Below are 23,280 nucleotides of genomic sequence, written 5' to 3'. Positions count from 1 at the left end.
TTTTTTTTCTTGTCATAAATGCATAACACTCACTAAGCGTGTCAAAAGCATTAACGAACATTTATGCTTTAATTTAAAAAAAGTTAGCTTACAAGTACACTGGACAATCAACCATCATCATTGTCATCGCATCCATCATTTTTACAAGTATATAGCAGCATATGTTCAATACTGTTGTTTTCTTTATATGAAAAAATACAGCTTTATTTTACAAATGAGTTCTTGCTTCCTTGGAGATGCTTTGTGAGGAACTTCCGTCCATACGAAGGGTGGGGGCAGCTGGAGCGTTTAGAAGTGATAGTATCCTGACCTCCTTTTCCTTTGACGATAAAATGGAAACCTTTTACGATCAGAACACGCGTAACATAATCCACGACCCGCAAAAGTTGCATCCTGGGTGAGATTTTAGGAAGAAGCCGACATGTTCAACGGATCGGGACTTTTTGCTCTGAATGTCAAAATTCACAAATGTTTTGATTCTTGAATGGAGTAATACGTCCACTTTCTTAGCCTATCCCAGCTGTCAACGTGCAGGAGGCGGGGTACACCCCGAACCGGTCGCCCGCCAAATCGCAGGGCACACAATCACACCGACAGAGTAATCGACTCCCTGATGAAATACTAGAAGGCTCAATTTGAACCCCAACTTTTTGCGAGTAGCACCGTTAAACCCGTACCTTGAGCAGTCGTGTCCGCTCCATCCTGGACTACAGTGACACCTATTTGGCCTGATGCATCTGCCGCCATTCAGACACGGTGATGAACACACAGCTGTAAACGCAACAAATCAGAACAGATTGCTCAAAGGACTGATGTCACCCGCTTCCCACGGAGGTCGCGATCGCTCACCGCTGTGACAGCGGGTGCCCGTCCAACCGGCGGGACAGTCACACTGGTAGGGGGCCACGCAGCGCCCCCCGTTCAAGCACGGCAGGATGCAGATGGCTGCAAACAGGGGAGGACGACATTGCTCTCCCGTTTCCGCAATTGCACAACGCTGACGCCGAGCGACGAACGGTCTACTCACGCTCCTCGCAGAGTCGGCCCATCCATCCTTCGGCGCAGGTGCAGGTGTTCGGCCGTTGACACACACCTCCGTTCTGGCAGGGCAGCCAACACACAGCTGACACACACACACACACACACACGTTATGTCTAAGAATGCACAAAAACCTGTTTTCATTCTTGAAGTGGACAACTTTTGTCATGAAAACACGATAACAACCTTCTGCAGCCACCCAACGGGTTCACGCTTGCGAAACTCAAACGTCAAAGTTTTGATTGCGTCAACAGAAGGTGACCCGTCACACCGACTTCTGGAATGTTGGCTAATTCCGACTCTTGTGTACAGTCAACCCGGACGACATCGCGGTTCATTGTTACAGTCAATAGCCGGGACATTGAGCTTCATCTATGATCGCCAATCTGTGGCATTTTCCACTAAGGTTAAGCTAGCCGTTCGTCATATGACACTTTGCTGCTGAAAATATACATTTGTCTCATTTCACGTGTCAGCTGTCAACAGTTTGGAGAAATGCGCGAGCCAGTTTTCTTTTCATAGACCCAAAGCGATGTGAAAACGGTCGTCTCCCAATGACTTGACAGCGAGAGGAATACTTTAAAAAAGTGTGTCTTAATAAGTTGAAATGTGCTTAAAGCAGGTGAAAATGTTGACGCTAAAAAAGAAAGTTTGGGGGGGCGGGGGCAGGTCGGGGAACGGACAACCTGCGATAAGCGGCTTCAAGTCTACGTGCAACTGAAGGTTCGAGAAAGTTACAGAGGACAGAAATAGGCATTATTTGTTGGAAGAGGGGGGGGGGGGGGAGTCAGAGAGATGTTGGCACGAAACCGGGCAGGATTTGGGGTCTGCTCCCCTCTGGTGTGGATCTCTCTACCTCTGCACGTGGGAGGCGGCGTCCAGCTGCCGTTCTCCAAACACCGGCTCCTTCCAACGCCCTCCATGGCGTAGCCGCCAAAACACGTGTACGCGGCCACGTCCCCGAACTGGAACACCGCCCCCCGCACCACCCCGTGAGCCACGTGCAGGGGGGGTCCACAGGAGACCCCTGTACAACAGCCCACCGGTTACTAACTAACTAACTTCAAAGGCCAGGGGTTCTCAAACCTTCTGTCTTGGACCCAACTGGATCGTTTGGGTTTCCCCGCATCATTTCTCATGTCCACGACTAAATCTCCTTGAGACCCAGAAAATAACGCGGCGAGGACGAATACGCGCAAAGCGACCACACTTGAGCGAGACCAAGGGCCGATGCGACAATGGTTGCCATAGAAGCGCAGAATCCGAGGGGGCGGGCGACGTTTGATGCGGCCTCGATTGCTGGGGATCAAAGCTTTGCGGGGAACGCAAAGCACGAGTGACCCAGCTCATGTTCGCTCATAGAAAGGAAGCGTGAGCTTCAGTGATCCCTCACCGGGGTCGCACCCTCCGGATCCGCCCGGACGCGGTGGAAATGCCGCACTTTGGATCTGATTCTTGCAAAATAGCAGAGAAGAACAAATACAGAGTTAAGAATTTGATGGCTCCGGGCAAACTGCGTGAATATGCGAGGGGGGTTCGCTGGATTTTGCTTAATTAGCGCGCCTCTGACTGATTCATTAAATGACCAAACATATTTGAACACATAATATAATAAAAATTGCAAGCAGAAAGCATTTCAAAAATATGTCATAACAGAATCAGTAAAAAAAAAAAAAAAAATCATTTGAAGAATCACTGAATTCAATCTTGCAACTGTGCATAATATTTGTGGCTAACAGTACATTTGTCAAGTTTGGTTGGAATTGGACATTTGCATCTAATCTTTTATACACAACTGGACTTGGAATAGTTTTTGAAACTATTTTTTGAAAGAAAAAAAAAAACAAATCTTGCTCAACTGTGAGTACCACTGAATGGGCTCCACTGAATTTTTTTTTTTTTTTATCCATAAAACCTCTGCCTCATTTTTGCTTCTTTATTTTAATGTTGGCAATTATGCTGGGACTCTATTAAGGGAGCAGTATAGGAGTATTTGTTTTGAGCTTGTACTTTGTGTAAAAAGTTTGAGAACCACTGGAACAGAGAATAACATTTTTTGTTTTGTTGTTTTAAATATCCCCTGCCACACACACACACACACACACACACACACACACACACACACTGTAATCACATTAAAACTTATTTAAACACACTTTGAAATGACAACGTGTACAAAGGCGAAAAATCCGCAACACATTGCGGGGGATGATGCTACTGATTTCCTCCGAGCTAAATGGGGAAAAAAAGTAGGAAGGGTCTACGTACTCTCGCACACCGAGCTGATGGGGCTCCAGGTTTGGTCCGGCCTGCACGTGATGCTGCCGGCCCCTCTCGCCTGCTGGCCTTTGGGGCAGCTCGCCCGTACCGACTGCCCCACGTAGAACTTGCGGCCCTCGGTCCTCTCGTCCTTCCAGCCCGGAGGAGTCGGGCAGGTTTTGGCTGCGGGCGGGGAGACGACGCACTCGGAGGATGTCCGAATCAAGCGGCCGACGATTCGCGCTTCCTTACCTTGGCAAGTGGGGAAGGCGGAGCTCCAGGTCTTGCCCCCCATACACATGACCAGAGCGTCTCCGACCAGGCTGAAGCCTTTGTTGCAGTTGAATTCCACGGCGCGTCCGGTGGCCAGGTTGTGCTCCTGAACCTTGCCGTGCAGAATCTGCATGGGGCTTTCGCAGCCTTGAGTTGCTGAAAGGACACGACTGGCTCATCGTCGGCACCAAAAATTTCTTACGAGTGGAAAAAAACAGACGTCGCTTATTTTATGTGGTCTTAGGTGTTTCTTTAATAAACATTGTTAACTCACGAGTGCTCATCACGATTGGCGACAGGAATGTTTGTTCCAATTTGTGGATTTGTTTATTTTATTTTTAATTTACAGTTATGTCTTATTCATCCGGTAAGTTATTGCAAGGCCATCCCTAATCGCACCCGCAACTTTATCTGCGAGCATGACCGACCACTCACTCACATTTGAATGCGAGTGAGTGGAAACCTAAACAACACGATTGAGTGTTTGGAAGTGACTTCATTTAATTCAGGTTTCACTTTCAGTCATCGTTCAGGCAACTTTTTTTTTTTTTTTTTTGGTTGGACTTGCCAGCAAAAACACAAGATAGTATCGCAATCGCAAAGTACTGGATTGCTTTTCCCTCGGCTCGAGGGAACGACGGAGGATTACAAAACTTGGAAGTTAGCCAGGCCTCGCCTGAAGCTGCAGTCAATATGCTGGCTGTCAATTTTTTAAAAAATTTTTTCCCCCTCTTCCTCATTCTTTTAACCTCATCGCATTTCCGTCATTGCCACACGGCCGACGACGAGGGGCTCTAAAGACGGGAAGATGCATTTCCGGTGCGTATCGAATGGGTAAAACCGAAACAACAATTCAGATGGTACCAAAAAAAAAAAAAAAAAAAAAAAAAAAGGTCGAAAAGATTCAACGCAAAATTCAAAGTGGAAAAACAGCTGAAATGAACTCGGGCCGTCACGAGCACGTAGCGTCGCGCTGAGCTCGAGAATCAAGTGCAAAGCGGTCGGGAATTACCTTGACAGGAAGGAAGGGGCAGGCTCCACGTGCCGTTGGACAGGCAGACGACGGTGGCGGGGCCAACCAGCCGCAGGCCGGCGTCGCACGCAAAGCTGGCATTGTGCAGGTACGTTTCCCCCGTCGCCTGCACTGTGGCGTCCTTCACCGCCGGCGGAGGGCCGCAGGACTGTGCTGGGGAGACGACGCACGCCCGCGTCAACAGAGCGCGGGGCGACCCCCGCCGTCGTCGCCCGTCCCGACAAACTTACCGAGACACGCCGGCTGAGTGCCGCTCCATGTTCTGTCTGCCTGGCAGGTCTGGACGGAGTCACCCTGCGGAGAAGACGACGGGAGCAACTTACCAGGTACTCGATTCCACGTCCAGCGTAACACACCAGGGAAATTTTCAGGCGCAATTACTCAGTTTTCTCCACTAGATGTACGCTAGGAGTCAGGCAAAACGACGCAATGCTTGACGACGGTGTGCTACGAGTACTACTCGTGACATAACCTTTCACTAGCTATCTAGCACTTTACACGTAGCACTAGTAGTGCACGGATGCCAAATCGTGTCCATTTTCCCTCTCACCTGTCGCGCCATTACAGAAATGTCAACGAGTATGGCGGGCGATTTGAGCAGTTATTGCGTGGGTGTCAAAACTCAAGGCCCGGGAGCCAGAGCCGGCCCGCCACACGACTTTATGTGGCCCGCGAAGCCAAACCCGGTCTCAATTGCCGTGATTCGTGTACAAATCTGTACCGAAATATTCAAATTGTCATATATCATCAATGATAAAGTCTGTGATTTATTGGGCACACTACCACGAGCCCGAAATACTACGAGTGAGGCAAAAGTGTGCCCACTCCGAAATGTAGTAGTAAAGCCCTCGATGTTGACTCGTGCATTTTTATTTTTGCTTGTTTTCTGCCACGGCAACTTGGGACTTGCTTAAAACCTGACGCTTGGGACTTGAGACTCATCACTTGCACGTACTGTATCTATCGCACTTGTTCCCATCTCGAGTCAGTTGCAGTAAAACACGTTTTATGGTCACGCCATGACTCACCCCCCCCCCCCCCCTTTCCGTCCTGCCTTTATTGCAGTTGATGTTGCAAAATCCTTGTCGGATCAATACAGCATGCTAGCCCGCCGCTCCTCTCAAGGACGTTTCTTATCAGCGTGCTCAGCATGATGACAAGACTTGCAGGGAAAATCAGGTGACTTTCCGTCACAGGATTCTTGGCCATTTCCTCAGCATCGCGCTGAGCTGAGAGTGAAACTGCTCAGGTATTACATCAGATAAGACTACAAGTGGAAACGAAAAAAAAGGAAGTGGCTAAATATTCCCTAGCCACTTGTGGAAACCAAGAAAAAAGCAGCACACAACTCAAATGCTGACAATACTGTGAGCCAGCCAGCTGGCCCCCTGGGGACAAGTTTGAAATCTAATTGGTTCGAGAACCAGTCCCGAGTTCAAGAAAGAAAAGCCCCACCCTGCAGTCTGTAACAGAAACAAATGATTCACGTTATACTGTCCGTTCTTGTGTATAACGCGCACATTTTTCCACAAAGATACTTTCAACAAGTCAATAGAGCGCATTATATCTACGTATAGATTCAAAAGACAAATCAAATCACATTGTATGGTCATATACTGGTACATGGGGTGGTAAAAAAAAACAATTTACATTTCAATGTGATATTCGATGTCTGATGTTGAGTATTTTTATGGATTACGGTTACGCGCGGCACCAACCCGAAGTCCCTGATCTGCTCACGGGAGTTTGCCATTTTACGATTGTTAGCGTAGCATATTTGCAGCTACTCCAATAAACACCAGATTTGTTTTAACTTCAACCAAGACGAAAAAAATGTGGACTACAAGGGCTAGTTATAATAAACTGCACTATGCACAAATATTTCATGCAAAAAAAAAAAAGTTTAAGATAAACAGTGTTAGTTTATTTATTTAAGACTGCAGTACGGGTTATGAGCAGTCCTAATAAAATGTGATATCATCACTGAGCGTTTATTTTAGTTGCCTGCGGGGTTCCGTTCTGACAATTACAGGTACCAGGACAAGCGTGTCCTGTGGCCTGTTCTTACTGCGACATCAGCACATGCGCAAGGTTATTATTATTATTATTTTTTTTTTGGGGGGGGGGGGCACAAACCTAACAAAATACAAATACAGATAAGTTCCTCATATTTTGAGCATATGGAACGCAGCAAATTGATGGTGCGCATTGTACATTGGTTTTCCTGATTTATTTGTACTTTTTTAGGTCAACTTTTGGGGTGCGCATTATACACGAGAAATTACGGCTCCGCTCCTTGTGGCGAGGCACCAACCTTAATCTCAAAGCCAGGCAGGCAGGAGTACGTGACAAAGTCTCCATAGTTGTAGCTGTCCCCTTCACGGAGACCGTTGGCAAGAGGAGGGGGGGTTTCGCACACAACCTGCTCGCATGAAACCGACGCGATGCTCGGAGCCCAGCTTCCGCCCAGCTTATCATGCAACAGAAAAACAGAATAGCTGATTGATTTTGTCTCTCCGACTTGAAATGAGATGTTTCATACCTGACATTCCGCCAGCGCCGAGCCCTGCAGGTAGAATCCCGCGGGGCAGGAGAGGGTGACCGTGCTCCCGACAGGGGTGAGGTCCTTTCCGGTGATCACCAGGTGAGGGACGGCGTGGTCCACGGGGAGCCCGCAGGGGGTGGGGCGGCAGTGAATGCTGTGCTCGGACCAAGTGCCATCAACTAGACACGAGAGAGTCGCCGTCTGCGTTGCCAGCTCGTACCCATCCTCGCATCTGGAGGAAGAACGGGGTCAAAAAGACGAGCTTGGACAAGAACCTCCGTACACCGCGGAGGGTACGTTCAAGACCCGGATGCTATGGGATAGAAGAAGACGAGTTCGCCAACCCCATTTAGTCATGTTTCCGGGCCGAAACCCTGTCTAGTGCAAAAATAATACGTCGACGCTATCTTGTCCAGTCCAACTGACAAGTGGCGTTTGACTGCCACCTTGTGGCGTCTGTCGGAAATGAAACACATTTTGGGTGAACGTGCCAAGTTCCTCACGGGTGCTCGCACATCTTTACTTCTTTCGAGAGTGAAAAGCGGCCCTAAGGATTGCTTGAGAAAGTCTGCTTGGATCAGTTTAAATATGTTTAAAATGCGTGGGAGGAGTGAATCATTTTTAAAAACATTTTAAATGGCGTTTCCATCTCCTGCGTATCCCCCCCCCCCCCCCCCCCGGCATAAACAGCGGTTCACTGAAAAAAGGTCCTCAGCAGCCGCTTACCTGTATGTTACCCGGTTTGGGAAGGTAAAGGCTTCTCCTTCCACTTGAGAATGGGCAACAGCGGGAGGTTTTCCGCAACTGACAGGCTCACAGCTGATCGTCGGCTCGCCCCACCTGCCGTCTCTCCCGCAGGAGAGGTGCGGGTAGCCCCTCGGCCGGTAGCCCGGCCTGCACCTGTACGCGATGGTGTCAGGGAAGGCGGCGCTGCCCCCCTGCAACACAGCATTTGGGACCGAAGGCGGGGCGAGGGCGCACCTGCTGCGGCCGCACACGGGCACCCCGGGGCTCCACGCGCCTCCCTTCTCGCACACGGCGTCAGCCGGACCCAGCAGCCTGTAGCCGTCGTCGCACTGGAAGTGAACCCGGTCGCCGCAGGCGCGGTTGCGGCCGAGAACCGCCCCGAATTTCAAGAGCGGCAGGGCGCAGACACAGGGTTGACACCGGGGCACGGTGCCTATCCAGAATCCTTGAGCCGAACACCGCAGCACCGGGTCGCCGACAACCACGTAGCCTTCAAAGCAGACGTACTCCACCACGTCGTCGTGGTTGAAACCGGAGCCGTTCAGAAAGCCGTGGCTTATATCCTCGGGCGGATCACAGCTGACAATGTCGCAGCGTGGCGCCGGTTTGTCCCAGAGTCCGTCAGACTGGCAACGCCGTGTCGGATCACCGTTGATAGCGTAGCCTTCGTCGCATTCATACTTCACCTTGCTGTTGAAGCCAAACTCTGACCCCAATATTCGGCCGTGAGGTACCGAGGGGGGCTTCTCGCAGTGGGCTGGTACGCAGGAAAGAGACTCGTGAGTCCAGGTCCCGTCGGCCTGACAAACGCTGACGGACTTCCCTTCAATGACGAATCCAGGCTTACAACTGAGTTCAATCTCCTCGTTATAGACAAAGTCTTTGCCTTTGAAAGTGACGTCAAGGGGGAGACTGGGAGGGCCACACGACACCAACTCACACCGAGGTTTCTGTCCGCTCCATTTCCCGTCAGCCTGACAAGCAATAGTACCCGAACCCTCGATGACAAAGCCGGGGTTACACTCATAGGTCAGGACCTCTGGGTACACAAAGGCGCCTCCGTGAGCTGTGGCATTAGCGACAGGACCCGGGTCCCCGCAGGAAACGGGGCGACAAACCGGGGCACGGTTGGTCCACAGTTGCCCCGATAAGCATTGCCTCAGCCGTTCCCCCTCCAGCTCATATCCTTCCTCACAAGTGTACGTGACCGTACTGCCGAGGGTGGTGTCAGTTACGTTCACGCGGCCGTGCTCAGGGCTCGGGGGCGTCACGCACTCGGCCGGGACGCAGGACGGGGCCGTCCCGTTCCAGCTTCCGTCCTCCTGACACGCCAAGCGGGTGGGGCTGGTGAGGTCGTAACCCTTGTGACATCGATACTCGACGGTCGTCCCGTGGAGGAAGGTCAAATCTCTCGGGGAGCCTCCCCCGGGCTCCGTCGCCCGAATGTAGTCCCCGAAGTCGATGTGGGGCGGCAGGCCGCAGTCTGAGGGCACGCAGACGGGAACTGCGCTGGACCACCCAAACTCCTCGCATGTGAGGTGGTCCTGGCCAAAAAGCTGGAAGCCAGGGAAACAGCTGTAGAATATGGTGACGCCAAAACCGTGATCCTGACCTTCTACAAAACCATTTTCAATGGGCTGGGGAGGACTGCAGGATATTTGCACGCAAACAGACGGTTGGGCGTTCCATTCCCCGCTCGCAAGGCACTCGAGAGTCTCCGGACCTTGAAGGCGGTAACCGCGGCGGCAAGAGTAAGTGACGCTGTGACCAAAGTGAAGTTTGGTGAAAGCCACTTTTCCGTTGGCTATCTGCTCGGGAGGTGGACATTCGATCGGGCGGCAGGACGGAACCCCTCCGATCCAAAGTCCCTTCTCCCCGCACAGGACGGTTGCATTGCCCACTAAATGAAATCCAGTCTTACAGCCGTACAGCGCCTTGCTGAGGTACATAAGACCCTGGACGTCAACAATCCCGTTGGAAATCTCCACGGGCTGAGGACATTCGACCGGAATGCACTCCGGGTACGGATTGCTCCACTTCCCGCTGGATAGACAGGACACAGAGTCTTCTTTTCTCAAAGTGAATCCGTCTATGCATTTGTAGGTCACCACGGAGTCGAAGAGAAAAGGGGGCGAAGACGAGGACGGGCCACCGAATGATACGTCGGGCAGGGGGCCACAGGGCACCCGCTTGCACACGGGGAAGGTGCCGTTCCACTCCCGGGAGGGCAAACAGCGCAGGATCCGCAGCCCCTCCAGGACGTAGCCATCCTCGCAGGAGAACTCCACGGTTCCCGTTTCAGAGTCCAGTCCTTTCAGAAGCAGATGGTTCTCCTCGAGCTGCGGCTCTGGACACCGCACGGGTGAGCAGCGCGGTCGCCTCGACTTGTCCCACCGGCCGTACTTGAGGCAAGTCCAGACGGCGTCGCCGACGAGCTCGTAGCCGTCGTCGCAGAAGTACTCCACTTTGCGACCCACTTGGAAGTCCCGACCCCTGTAATGTCCGTGCGCAACGTCGGGAGGGGAGTCGCAGGTCAAATGGACGCAGGAGGGGGGGTCATGGTCGGACCACTGGCGGTTGGCCTGGCAAACGCGCTCCGGACGACCCACCAGTCTGTAGCCGGCGTTGCAGGCATAGATCACCTTGCTGTTAAAGTAGAATCGACTTCGGACCTTTAGAGGAGATAAAGAATGCACGGAATCAGACATTTCAAGTGCACAACGCAATGAATGAATTTGCATGTTTTTTTTTTTTTTTTTTGGGGAGGGGGGGGGGGGGGAGCTATCTTGTGCAATTTGTTGAAAAATTCGACGAGCGCGTTACGGGGCCTACTATGCTAGCTCATACTTTCGAAGAGCCTCACGGCTAACCTGGATGTAGCCGTTCTTTAGCGGCGGAGGAGAGGAGCAGGACACGGGAACACAAGTGGGCAAAAGTCCGGCCCACTCGCCATCAGCTTTGCAGGTCCGCCTCTTCTCGCCTCGGATCAGGAAGCCCTTGTCGCAGCTGTACGCCACGACAGCTCCGAAACTGTAGTCGCTGCCGCTCACGTAGCCCCGATCGATGGCGTCCGGCTTGGAGCACCTCACGGGCACGCAGCTGATATCGTACGGGCGGGGCTCCCACTCCCCTCCTACGAGGCACCGCAGTGACGCCGTCGTGTTGAGCACGAAGCCCTCCTCGCACTTGTAGCTGACCTCCGTGTCACTGGAGTATTTGGGTTTGCTGACCGAGTCTAAAATGGCATGGGGCAGCTCTGGCGGGCGTAGGCAGAAGTTGGCGACGCAGCGAGGGGCCGCCTCTCCGTCGGGGGGCGCCCACACGCCCTGAGCGTTGCACACCATCTTGGAGTTGTTGCCCGCCACGTACCCATCGGTGCAGTAATAATTGGCGGTGTCTCCGAAAAGCTGGTGGCTCTCGTAGGGCTCCGCGTGGTCGATGGCAGGCGGGGGTCCGCAGGAGCGGGGTACGCACTGAGCAGAGCTGTGGCTCCATTGGCCGCTTGCCAGACACTCCCTGGTCTCAGAGCCAATCATAGTGTAGCTGTCAAGGAGACAGAGAAAGGAGAGAGTTATTTTCAAATGGCCCAAATCCAAAATTGATTTGAAAGTCAAGAACAAGATGGACTTTCCCCGTGAGGAATTACAAATAGCGTCATTTACAGGCCCCTCCGAAAAGGTTGATCACTTGCCTACAAACCCAGACGGCAAAGCAATCATTTTGTCGACGTGAAGCTCCTCAACTCACGTCAACATACAGTCGCTCTTTGGCAAAAATTATGCCACAAGATGGCGCCAAAGGCCGGAGGATTAAATAAGATTCATTTGGTCTAAATTAGGCACCTGAAGTGACCGGCACAATGCTAACATGTTCAAGTTAAAAAATGAGCTCTTAAAAGTACGTAAACTTTTTTTTTTTTTTTTTATGTTAGCCTGGTCTCTCAATATTACTCTAAAATGACTTAAAAATTCGACTCTGTTGACTGCGAATTAGGCTTGGAGGGCCGCTAGCAGCAGGTGGCTTTGTTAGCTTCTGAATATTGGTGTTGGTAGAGTGACATTTTTGAGCAAACCAGTAGACTTTACCCTTCCTTGCAGACATAGTGCACCTTATTCCCCAGCCCATAGTTCTCTCCTCGGGTCACGGCGTCTCTCAGGGCGGGGGGGTCGCCGCACAGGACGTTGACGCAGCGGGGATACGGCTGGCTCCAATCCCCTGTATCTTCACAAACCACTTCCATGGGGCCCTGCGGTCTTTGAGCAAACAAAATCCTCGCATAACAATGACATCAAAAGTGCTGCGAACCAAGACGTAGACGAGGGGGAACCGTAGGGCCAAAGAGGGTCAACGGTTTGTACGCTCAGAGAGGCCTTTGTGATCTTTCCGAGCGATTGTTCAAAGGGGCATTTCTCCCTACCTGAACCCTTCCGCACAGGAGTACGAGACAGTGGACAGGTACGTGTTGGTGGTCAGCGTGTAGTAGGCGTTGCGGACGATCGGAGGTCCCCCGCACGACACTGGACTGCAGACGGGTGGCGTCCCGCTCCAGCTCAGGCTAGAAAGACACTGGAACTCGTAGGGGATTTGAGGGAGGAAACCTTTCGTACAGCTGCGGGAAAAATTGGGACACCCGTGTCAACATTCGGAAAGTTAGTCAAGGTTAAAATCGTGGTTAAAACCAAATCATTTAAAAACAAGAGAACGAGAGCAGGGATCGAGAAAACAAACAAAAAGGGTACCTGAATGTCACCTTGCTTCCGTAGGTGAAGTTGCTTCCTTTCATGACGGAATTCTCCGGAACAGATGGCGCCGGGCAGGAGAGGGCTGCAGCGCAACCGCAGAGGAATCGTTTGAAAACATTGATGTCGAAGACAACCTCGTTAAAACCGGCGAAATGCCCGTCATTCACGTCTTCAAAGCCGCGGCCATCACCTCTGCAGTACGGGACGGGGCCGTCCCAGCTTCCCGTCTCCAGACACTCCAGCTGAGCTGCTCCGATTAACTCGTAGCCATTCCCGCAGCGGAAGGAGACTTGGCTGCCCATCACGAAGTCGCTGCCGTCCCTGTGGCCGAAGTCAACGTCGCCGGGGTGGCTACACTTGACTGGCTCTGCTCAAGCATTCAGATGATTACATTTTTCCCCCCAAGTATAGAGATGTACAATACTTACATTTACCAAGTAGTAGGACGTAAGTGAACGATTACTGAACAACTTCCACAAAAGGTCTGTCATTGCCTAGAACTGCCACAAGATGGTGGCAAAGTACGACTTTGGAATAAATGAAGCTCCTCAACTGACTTCACGCAAGATGTCACAATGGGGGTAAAGCACTACTTTTGTCCACACAAATCTGGTCAACTCACTTTGGCAAAGCAACAGAAAAACCAGTCGATCGGTGAGCTGTTCAGCGACAATTGAGGAACGTTTTCAATCCGAAAATATAGCAGATGGGTCATGACTATGCGAGGGAACGACGTACATGCATCTGTACTTCTACATGAGAGTGGAGGGAGTTCAGCCACCTGTGCAGTTCTTGCCATCTCCGCTGTACGGATGAATGCAGGTGCACGCGTAAGAGCCGTCGGTGTTCTGACAACTCGCGTGACTGTCGCAGTCCGATCCCAGAGAGCACTCGTCCACATCTCAGGTGCGCGAGAAAAATGGAACATTAAACATAGCGGACTTCCATCTGTGCAGCTTACAGACAACGTGGCGGGAAGTACCAAGACAAGACGGTGGATTTCCTCCCCACTTGCCGCTATTGGAGCAGTGCACCTTGGCGTCCCCCAGCAGGTAAAAGCCGGGGTCGCAGCGGTAGACGACCGAGCCGCCGGCGTGGAAGTCTTCCCCTTGAAACTGGCCGTTTTCCAGGGGTCGGGGAAGGCCGCAGGATACCTCTGCACGTTACAAGGGGGACGATATTAACGGATAACACGAATGTGCATGGACAGGAAAGACAGCATCTTGCAAATCAATCAGTGGAAATAATCTGCGCCTCATCTCACAAATGCACATTGCCTTACAGACGTGGGGACCGTTTGGACGGGAAACAAACTAGCTGGCCGAGCACAATTGTCCTTTATTTACGTTCACAGCTGGGAAGAGGGTGGCTCCATTCTCCTTTGTTTTGGCACTGCAGAACTGGCTCCCCCACCAGGTAAAAGCCGGGATCACAGGACAGCTGAACCTGGGCACCGGGACTCACCTCCACCGTGGAGGCATGAAGGTGAGGCACTGCATTCTCCAGCTGCGGGCAGTCTGCAAACAAAAGATGAGGTCACGCCGATCGCAATCGCCGGGTTAGCGTCGGCACGCGCTTACCGGCGCAGAAAACGCTGCTGAGGTTTACTTGAACTCGGCCGAGACTTCCACTGAGAAAGTCCGGCCAGGCCAGAACATTTCCTCTGTGAGTGACGTGGGAGGCGGGGCAGCTGCTTGCGAGGACCTTGATCTGCAACAACCATCATGGCCGACGTTAAAATACAGAAGCAAAAAAAAAATAAATAAATAAATAATAAATACACCTTGTCACGCACACACGGTTCTGAAAAATGAAATGCAAATGCGTTTTACTTTCAAGTTAAATGCGGTGACCACACCTTTCCTGTCAATAAGAGAGCAGTGAACGTCCAAACTCACCTGTTGGGGCGTGAGGACCCGATCCCAGATGTTGAGTTGGCTGATGGAGCCGACGAAGGATTCGACGGGGTTGAAGCCCTCGCCTCTCTGGTCTTGGTCCTGACCCAACACCAGCGCCCCTCCGCCTACAGAACACGGGTCAAACCTCAGCCATTAACACCCATTGCAAAACCAAAAAAAAAAAAAAAAAAAAAAAAACTGTACTTGTAGACTACAAATGTCGTCTTGGCTGCACGCGAAGTGAGTGGGCAGAGGATAGCGCCACACCTGGGATGCTGGTGCCAACTGACAAGCCTTTGCCTCCATCCGAGGGCTTCCCGTTGATGTAGATCCTCCAGTCGCCGTCCCAGCTCCTCCAGGACACACCAATGTGGTACCAGCTGCCGGTGTTCACCGCCGGGCAGTCGGTAATCCGTTCCCTGCCGTTCACGTAGAGCACCCAACTGCGGGGACCAAAAGCGACTCATTTTGCGGGCCACCGGCGGGGTGGTTCGCGAGCCGCCGCGTTACGGCCACGTCGTGACTGACCCGTTGTAGTCGATGAGAAGAAAGGCATTGTCGCTGCTCTCCACAGCGTAGGAGACGGGCGTGCCATAATTGGTGGTGTCTGATGACCTCATCCAGAAGGTGCACGTGATCTCCGTGAGTGTCGGCATCACTCCATCCATCAGCACGTAACCGTGGATACCAGACACCTCGAAGTCCAGGTTGAATGCAGAGGACATTTCTGGTGGAGAAAAATTTTTTTTTTTTTTAATCAAGGACGAGGTTGACAGAGAGCATCAATCTCCAAAATGACTCGTGCATCATCTGTCCCGTCGTACCTGTCTCACACCTGGTTCCGTTGAAGCCGGGGAGGCAGCGGCAAGCGTAGGACCCGAGACCGTCCACGCAGCTGGCCCCGTTCACGCAGGGGTTGGGGTCACACTCGTCCACATCCACCTCGCAAACTGGCCCACTGTAGCCCTCCACGCAGTCACACCTGCGGGCCAAGAATTTCTGTGTGACGCCTTCCCAAATGACGACTGGACACGAGTGACGTTTGCATTTTAGGTGGCTCACAAATTGCTGGGGAAAAGCCCAAAATCCACTAAAACCTTCTCCGCGTTGATACCATCGTGTCGGACCCTGACCGCAGCAAATGGATTAGGTGGACTGAACTTGAATCTCATAAATCACCTGAAATCGTTAACGCCATCCAGGCAGGAGGCGCCGTTGAGGCAGGGGGCGCTGTTACATTCGTCAACGTCGACCTCGCAGCGGTCCCCCGCGAATCCGGCGGCGCAGTTGCAAGCGAAACCGCCCGTCAAGTCCTCGCACGCGCCGCCGTTCTCGCACGGGTCCGACAGACACTCGTCGATTTCCAGTTCGCAGCGGGATCCTGAGCAAGTGGCAAAAACAAACGGAAAATGTTGCAAACGCAAATGTTGGCGAAAACAAGACATTCTCCCGCTTTCGTCCAACCTGCGTAGCCGCCGACACAACTGCACGTGAACCCGTCCACCTCGTCCACGCACACGCCCTCGTTCAGGCAGGGCGACGAGAGACATTCGTTCACCTCCGCCTCGCACAGGGAGCCTGACGCCGAGCAGCGGGGGACCGTTAACGTTGACTTGAAACCGTATTCAAGTTGCCATCAAGGGCTGGGCAAGTCCTTCTTTTTTTTTTTTTTTTTTCTTCTTGGTTTTTTTAACGCGACTGAACCGGCATATCTGTGAAATTCAGGTGTGTAAACCTTCGCAATGACTAGCAGATCCCTGTAGGTGGCAGGATTCCGTTCTGCTTAAGAAGGAATGGAAGACACCCAGCCCTTGTTGCCATGTAAGTCTCAAAAAAAAAAAAAATCTCTGACCTAGAAATCCCGGCTTGCACTGACACTGGAATTCTCCCATCCCGTCCTTACACAAGCCTCCGTTCTGGCACGGAGTCGAGTCACACTCGTCCACGTCGACCTCACACTTGGCACCTGTCGGGGATGGCGATATGGACACACGGGGACTAAGGACTCTCCCTGGACCCGCAAAGTTGGTGAAGGCCGAGCCCGAACGAAAGCCCGTTCACCTGTGAATCCAGGCGTGCAAGTGCAGACGTAGCCGGCGCCGACCTCTTCGCACGTTCCCTTATTCTGGCAGGGATTTAGGAAACACTCGTGGAAGACCTGCCGGAGCAGATCGGGATCAGCCACGACTCCCGCCGCGGGTGGCTTGGGAGGAAAACAAAACTTGCATCCGACCTGGCTGCTGGCCTGGTAGTCGTCGATGACCTCCACCTCCGGAGCAGCGGTCGCACTCTCCTCTTTGGGAAGAAAGCTGGAGCCAAAACCTTTCAAACAAGAAACGTAAGAATGTCAGATGACGTTGGCGAGGTTTGAATCACGTCAAGAAATGTGACACAAGATGGAAAATATGGGGAATTTTAATTGTAGTCATGAGATCAATTGTTGGGTTCGTGTCCTGACTGAACCCGTCCGTTTGCGAAGTCAGGACGAGGAACGTGGAAGGAGATCGTGATGTCAAATTTCTCTCAGTTCTTACTGGAGCAATGCTGGATGGTGGTTGCGCCGGTAACTGTGGTGGTTCCGTAGAAGGGACAGGACAGACAATAGGAGCGTCCGTGATCGGGCTGGTAGTAATCTCTGGGGCAAGCGTAGCACGGAATCAGGCCGGTCCGGGAGAAATGACCTGCCGAACATGGAACTGCGGAGGACGTTCAGACATGACAAAAGGCTCGTTTTAACCTTTGGTGGTAAAAGGTGGTCACTTCAGAAGACTTGTCAATATTGGATTGTATTTCATGTCATAATAATCGACATTCCGGTGAAGGAAAAAGCAAAGCGTCGAGAGTCTATGTCGCGGAAATGCACACGTGCGCTCAAGGAATTTGTACATTGCTTTTTTTTAAACGTACTTCAGTACAGTCCGAGTTAAATAAGCACTTTTTTTAACATTTGTATTCAAGTACAGAGTGCGAGTCCCATTCGCCACCCGCCGTCACCTCCACATTCCATCTGATGCACCGCTCCCCGGGTGACAGTGGACGTCTCGTCAGGACAGACCAGACACTCCCTGGCGCCGAAACCCGGCTGGAAGTGACCCAACGGGCATGACTCGCATATCTCCAACCCATTCAGAGAGTGACTGCCGGGCTTACACTGCCCTGAAAACGCATTTCACACAGAAAAGCCAAAATAATACTGGACTCTTTTAAACGGGCATTTTGTTTTACGTCAATGTGAACTCGGGAAGCGGGAAGAGTTCCACATGACTGTGGCACACCTTTGCATTCGGCCGCGTTTCGAGAGTGCAGGTAGGCAGTGGACGTCCCCCCGGGGCAGGATTTACACTCCAGCTGACCCTCCTGGTCCTGGTAGGAGCCCAGCCAGCAGCTCTCACATTCATTATACTCCAGGGAGAAATACGTTCCCACCGGACATTGGACTGTAAACAATGCGCACGATGGGCGTCGAGGTGGAGAGCACACCCGGAACCGGAGGACTTTCGATCGCCCCACCTACCGCACATCCTTCCTTTGAGCACAGAGCCAGGTCTGCAGAAGAGCGACGCCCTCCTGCTGCCCAGCGACTTGGCGTCGGCCACGATCATCTCCGAGGACAAGTGGAAGCTGGACAGCGGCTGCCTGGCGAGCGTCCGCTTCAAACGATTGGTGAGCTGCTCCAGGGTCCGCAGGAGCCTCCTCTGATTGGCCACCTCGATCGAGTCGTTCCTCGACAGAGGGAGAGGGACGCTTGCTAGGGGAAATGCGACAAGTTCACAAGGATTCATGCGATCACCGTCCAACTTTTGCCGTAGCCTGGCCTTTATCGGCTCGACGGCTGTCACAGACATGTAAATTGCGCCAAAATGTGCAAAACGGTGAAATTTATCTTGGCTGACCGGCAGCCCGGCACTCAATAAACAGCCCCTGCTGTATGGTGCTCCCCCCCCCACCCCCACCCCCCGACATGTTCCAAAACAACGTTCGTGTTTTTGGGTGGATCGGGTACGGATTAATGGCATTTCCATTCATTTCAATCTTTAAGGTTGATTTGCCAGACTGAATGAATGAACTCTTAGCACTGTATCGGGAAGTCGAAATTGGTCTACCTGTGATGTTGAAAAAGATCTGGATCTTCTGGTCCCGGGTCGGGCCCCTGATCTTTCTGTGCCTCTTGCTCCGGTGGCGGCTTTGCCGTCTTCTGGCGGGCAGGCGGGCGCCCGTGGCGAAGCCCGACTCAAAGTAGGCGTCGTCTTGCGCGCCCTGAGGACCCCAACCCCCCGGTACTGACGGACAGGGCACACGAGGGGTGAAATGAATGAGACGGAGCCAAGATTGAAACCACAAACCGAGCGTTTGCAACACAGGCGTACCAATGGCGAATCCATTTTCATAGTCGTAGTTGAACTCCAGACAGTTGCCTTGTGACATCACTTCCAGTTTGCAGGTGATATCGTCACCGCTACAAATGTTTGGGAGCTGCCAGAACAAAGAAACGTGAAAAGATAACGTCGAGGGGGTGAGGGAAAAAAAAAAAAAAAAAAAAAAAAACCTGGTCAAAGTCGCTGCATTCTGCTCACCATGCTGCCCAATTTGGAGTTCAACTCCCCCGTAAATGACTTGACCAAGTCTATGTCGTCACAGCGCGAGGCTTTAAAGAGCATCTCGAAGGGCTTCAGCCCGTTGTTGGCCACCCGGTTCACTGGTGCAAAAAAAAAAAAGGGGGGGGGGGGGGGTTTGTGACTACAACAGGGAGGTGACTTATAGGCCTCGATCATTTCGGGCCGGTCTTGGCGGCGCGCTAACCGGAGCAGTCGGGTCTGTCCGGGGAGTAGGGCGGCTCCCACAAACCGTTGCGGGCACAGAAGTAGCTGTGGACCGCGTCCTGAGTCAAACTGTAGCCCTCCTTGCAGCGCAACGTACAGTTGACGCCTTCCTCCTCCTCCGAACAGATGAACTCGCCATTGATTGGGACGTACGGCCGCTCACACGTCGTCCCTGGACGAAATGAAGACAGTCGCAATGTGGCCTTTGAAAAGTCCAGCGGAAATTATGTCATTTCACGTATGGCGTTTTAATCCATTACATTAGCGGGTTTGGGGGGGAATATGAAGAGTTTGTTTTCAAAAAGAGACGTAGGCATTTTTTTTTTTGCAGAAACTCGCGGCAAAATTATCCAGCTCCGAATGGATAATTTTGGCGCGAGTTTCGTAAATCTGAAAAAAAATAAAATAAAAATGCCTATGTCTCGTTTTGAAAACAAACTCTTCATATGTGTCATTAAAGTACGGTTGCTTTCGGAAAGTTTCACAATATTAGAATATTATGTTACAATGTTTCAATTTCAGTTATGTTGGGGAAACAGAGCTGCAAAAGCCGTCTAATTTCTCTTTGGTCATGTGCCGTTCTGCCATAATATGACATATTTTTTCCAAATATGACCTAAAGGCACCACCTTGTGGCGTCGTCTATTTGTTTGTCTGAGGATTTACACAAATTAGACAAGTTTTAAACACACTGTCATCTTTATAATTTGGGACTTTTTTCATTTTTTTTTTTTTATGGTTTGTCATATTGCCCAAATTGTGGACATTTCCAATTTGGTCAACATGGTCAAGCATCGTGTTTTCCACATGCTGTACATTGTTGTTATTATTATTATTGTTTTTTTTTTTTTTCGGTTTATTGTGCGATGTAAAGAACAAACATGGACAATTACAAAAATAATGATCTATGGTTTGAATCCACTTTTTGGCAGGAAACATTGCAGGGTCCCCTTGATGCATTCAATAGATCTAAATGTAATCTAAGGTTAATGTTGCAGTACATAATTTGAGAGAGTGGCGCTCATAGTAATAGTCACAGTACTATTCTACTTTCAGGAGGGTAGATCGTAATTGTGACCAACTACATCTTCCCGACACTGAAAAAGAAGTAGCGTGAATACTTTCTGGCTCCATTGTATACCATGACGTTTAATTAACCTCGCACGGTGACGGTGATGTTGCAAATGCGGCGGTTTCCGGCCGCGTCGGCGGCGGTGTAGTGGACCGCGGTCTCTCCGACCGGAAACGATGAACCTGGAGAATGGCTACTGGTCACCGACAGCCGGCCACCTTCGACAAAACACAGACAAAGAGTCCAGTTGGCAACGGTGTGATGCGCGATCCCTCGTCACGACTCGTCTTGTTCATCCTGCAGGGGGCAGTCCGAGACTTGGTTTCATTTTCAGGGGAAAAAAAAAATGCACTAAGAAGCATACAAGCTAACGTAGCCTTGTTTTGGCGATCGCTATATGTCACCGGCGTAGATAGTTTCATATCCATCCATCCATCCATCCATCCATCCATCTTCTGAGCTGCTTAACATTATTTGTAGTCAGTGAAAAGTCATTTTGGAGCAATTTTTGTGTAAGTTTGGTCATCAGTGGGAGCGTTTGTCACTCATTGTCGGACAGGCACGTGCGCCAACGTTTTGGGAGGCAGATGCTCAAGTTAACAAAAAAAAAAAAACTACTGAAATTGTTTTCGCCCACCTCTGAATTACGCGGCTGACGGCCCTTTTTGGCTCATGCACATGCTGGACGAGGGAAAGAAGAAGAAGAAAAAAAAAAAAGCTCAACGGCAAGGTCGGAAAAACCCAAATGCCGAATGCCGACTCATCCGCCCCATTACAGCAGTGAGAGTAGTGAGCGGCTGGGCTGACACGCGTCTGGGGTCTCCCTTTCCAGTCCACACAAATATATACAGTACGTCTCGTACGCGTGCGCTCGTCTGGCCAGGCGCGGCTATATTTAGATCTGGCATCGTGGCGCGGGCCTGGAAAAACGAGACGCTGACGTCGAAACGGAGCCGGGCTGACGTCGTGCGGCCCCCGAGGGAAGCCGCTGCAGCCTGTTACTACACGTATGCTGCAGTCAGGTGGTCGCCAAAACCCATCGAGGGCCTTGTTCAGATGCCGCGTGCCACGGAGGAAAGCACACGACTTATATAGTACGGTACAGAGTACGGGATTTATTACTCCCCATATTTGAAAACGGGTACCCGTGTTCACACCGTTACTGCACTTTAGCAGAACTACGGCTGCACATTGAAACCACCTTGGGCCGCGTGCCGGGCGAGCGCGACGGGGAACGACATCGGCCGGCGGCCGCACAGAAATCCGCTTTGTCATCTTTCACCGCAGCGACTCGAGACCTCGACACGTCGCGTTCCAGCAGGATCCGGACAGGAAGCAGAGGATGCAAATTAAGGCCTCCGCAGGCCGCAGTGGATGAACATCGCAGATGTGCCTGGGACTTCCTTGAACGTCATTTGAGGCACTTTTCAAGAAATGGCAAATTGCGTGAAGGATTTCCAGTGGGGCCCGGGAAACGTTTGTGCTCAAGCACAAGGGGATTCGTAAGATCCCTCGCCAAAGTGCGTCTGTGAAAAATTCACTTCAACACTATTTCTCTTTCTTTACAATCCATCTTTCATCCAGTGCAGTGTCTCAAAAACACACACAAACCAGACTCCCTTTTTTCCAGTCATTCGATGGAAAAGATCTTGTTCATCCATCACGAGAGGGGGAGCGGCAGAGAAGAACCCGCGAGAGAGCAGTCGCGAGACGTACCTGAGTTATCGGAAAACTGCGGCTCCTCCCAGGCCACGGCCGTCTCCGCGTCCGTGGCCTGGACCGCGGGCGGGGACCTGCACCTGTCGATCACTGGGGGCTCCGTATCTAGACGATGGTCGCACAGAAAAATCAATCTAATCGAAGCACGGCTTGTCAAAATGAAAAGTCCTCAGTTGTCAAAGCTGTTCCTTGGGGAAAGACCGTTACCAATGACGGTGACTGTGAAAGAACAGTTGGCCCGGTTGCCAGAGAGGTCGACCGCGATGTAGGTGATGGTCTCCGTTCCCGTGGGGATCAGTTGCGGGGGCGTGTACACCGGTTTCACCTGCACCGTTACCTGGGGGACGAGCGACAGCTGTTCAGAAAAAAAGCTTTGCCGCATTCAACGAGATTTCTGCAAGGGCTCGAACCTCCTCTTTGGAATTGTCGGTGACAACGGGCGCGTTCCAGACGACGTGAGCGGTGCTGCGCCGGTCGTCCGTCGCCGCGACAATCCTCTCCGGGCACCGGATCCGCGGGGGCTCAATATCTTCAGGACGCAAAGCGCCCAAAAAAAAAAAAACCAAAACAAAACAAAACAAAACAAAAACGCTTAACGGTACCCGGTGCGCCGGCCAATCGCAGAGACGCCGCCCCCTACCTTTGCAGGTCGCCTTATGGACGTTGGCGGTCCAGTTCCCCGAGCCGAGACACACCGCCTTTCTATTTCCTTGGAGGCTGTATCCTTGACGACAGGTGAACATGCAGGCGGAGCCCGGGGATGCCGTCCTTTTCGTGCAGGCGGGGGGTGACACCAGGATGTTCTTCAGCGGCCCGATCGGAGGGCAGCGCACCTCTGGGAGGGGGGAGGGAGCCGGGGAGTGAGACGCGTCTGAATACGTCGGCAGCGCACGAAAAGCATTTTGTTTCACGCATATTTGAAACACTTTGTGAAGTTCATTCCAATGTAATAAAAAAAAAAAAAAAAGCAAAAATACGCAAGTAATGAAGGCCCCCCCCCCCCCCTCCGAAAAAAAAATTGTCTCAAGGTTTCTAATTGCTTATACTGTAATTGCCGCAATCTTCAACTCATTTCGACGTCGTTTCTTGACACCAAGATCCTGCAAGATGGCACTCAAACACTCTTGTTTGTC

General features: G+C 51.7%; 1 protein-coding gene across 7 annotated transcripts in view; it reads right to left on the bottom strand.

Annotated features, from left to right (window-relative positions):
• Positions 1-41: 41 nt before the first annotated feature.
• Positions 42-23,280, bottom strand: part of svep1 (sushi, von Willebrand factor type A, EGF and pentraxin domain containing 1) — a 59,898-nt gene continuing 36,659 nt past the window's right edge. For 6 of the 7 annotated variants that reach the window (XM_061808626.1, XM_061808628.1, XM_061808627.1 and 3 more), the window contains 43 exons: positions 22,788-22,982; positions 22,558-22,676; positions 22,355-22,484; positions 22,145-22,252; positions 20,515-20,646; positions 19,337-19,528; positions 19,111-19,232; positions 18,904-19,009; positions 18,640-18,816; positions 18,051-18,284; positions 17,812-17,973; positions 17,531-17,692; positions 17,071-17,232; positions 16,770-16,858; positions 16,598-16,694; positions 16,389-16,502; positions 16,001-16,114; positions 15,716-15,917; positions 15,361-15,518; positions 15,065-15,263; positions 14,804-14,979; positions 14,537-14,661; positions 14,219-14,348; positions 13,985-14,155; positions 13,621-13,794; positions 13,420-13,539; positions 12,829-13,005; positions 12,636-12,720; positions 12,314-12,505; positions 11,982-12,149; positions 10,767-11,439; positions 7,876-10,568; positions 7,147-7,381; positions 6,919-7,074; positions 4,835-4,898; positions 4,584-4,757; positions 3,551-3,727; positions 3,308-3,481; positions 1,896-2,066; positions 1,028-1,123; positions 850-945; positions 678-771; positions 42-319 (listed from right to left, as the gene is read on the bottom strand). In XM_061808626.1, the coding sequence (XP_061664610.1) occupies positions 289-319; positions 678-771; positions 850-945; positions 1,028-1,123; positions 1,896-2,066; positions 3,308-3,481; positions 3,551-3,727; positions 4,584-4,757; positions 4,835-4,898; positions 6,919-7,074; positions 7,147-7,381; positions 7,876-10,568; positions 10,767-11,439; positions 11,982-12,149; positions 12,314-12,505; positions 12,636-12,720; positions 12,829-13,005; positions 13,420-13,539; positions 13,621-13,794; positions 13,985-14,155; positions 14,219-14,348; positions 14,537-14,661; positions 14,804-14,979; positions 15,065-15,263; positions 15,361-15,518; positions 15,716-15,917; positions 16,001-16,114; positions 16,389-16,502; positions 16,598-16,694; positions 16,770-16,858; positions 17,071-17,232; positions 17,531-17,692; positions 17,812-17,973; positions 18,051-18,284; positions 18,640-18,816; positions 18,904-19,009; positions 19,111-19,232; positions 19,337-19,528; positions 20,515-20,646; positions 22,145-22,252; positions 22,355-22,484; positions 22,558-22,676; positions 22,788-22,982 (9,326 nt within the window). In that variant the 3' untranslated portion in view covers positions 42-288. The remainder of the gene's footprint in view (positions 320-677; positions 772-849; positions 946-1,027; positions 1,124-1,895; positions 2,067-3,307; positions 3,482-3,550; positions 3,728-4,583; positions 4,758-4,834; positions 4,899-6,918; positions 7,075-7,146; positions 7,382-7,875; positions 10,569-10,766; positions 11,440-11,981; positions 12,150-12,313; positions 12,506-12,635; positions 12,721-12,828; positions 13,006-13,419; positions 13,540-13,620; positions 13,795-13,984; positions 14,156-14,218; positions 14,349-14,536; positions 14,662-14,803; positions 14,980-15,064; positions 15,264-15,360; positions 15,519-15,715; positions 15,918-16,000; positions 16,115-16,388; positions 16,503-16,597; positions 16,695-16,769; positions 16,859-17,070; positions 17,233-17,530; positions 17,693-17,811; positions 17,974-18,050; positions 18,285-18,639; positions 18,817-18,903; positions 19,010-19,110; positions 19,233-19,336; positions 19,529-20,514; positions 20,647-22,144; positions 22,253-22,354; positions 22,485-22,557; positions 22,677-22,787; positions 22,983-23,280) is intronic. The other variant, XM_061808630.1, reaches the window with a different exon arrangement.

Source organism: Syngnathoides biaculeatus, chromosome 21, assembly GCF_019802595.1.
Source record: "Syngnathoides biaculeatus isolate LvHL_M chromosome 21, ASM1980259v1, whole genome shotgun sequence".
NCBI classification, from domain to species: domain Eukaryota; kingdom Metazoa; phylum Chordata; class Actinopteri; order Syngnathiformes; family Syngnathidae; genus Syngnathoides; species Syngnathoides biaculeatus.
The sequence above is the reverse complement of the archived record's forward strand: the minus strand, read 5'-3'. Positions and strand labels throughout refer to the sequence as shown.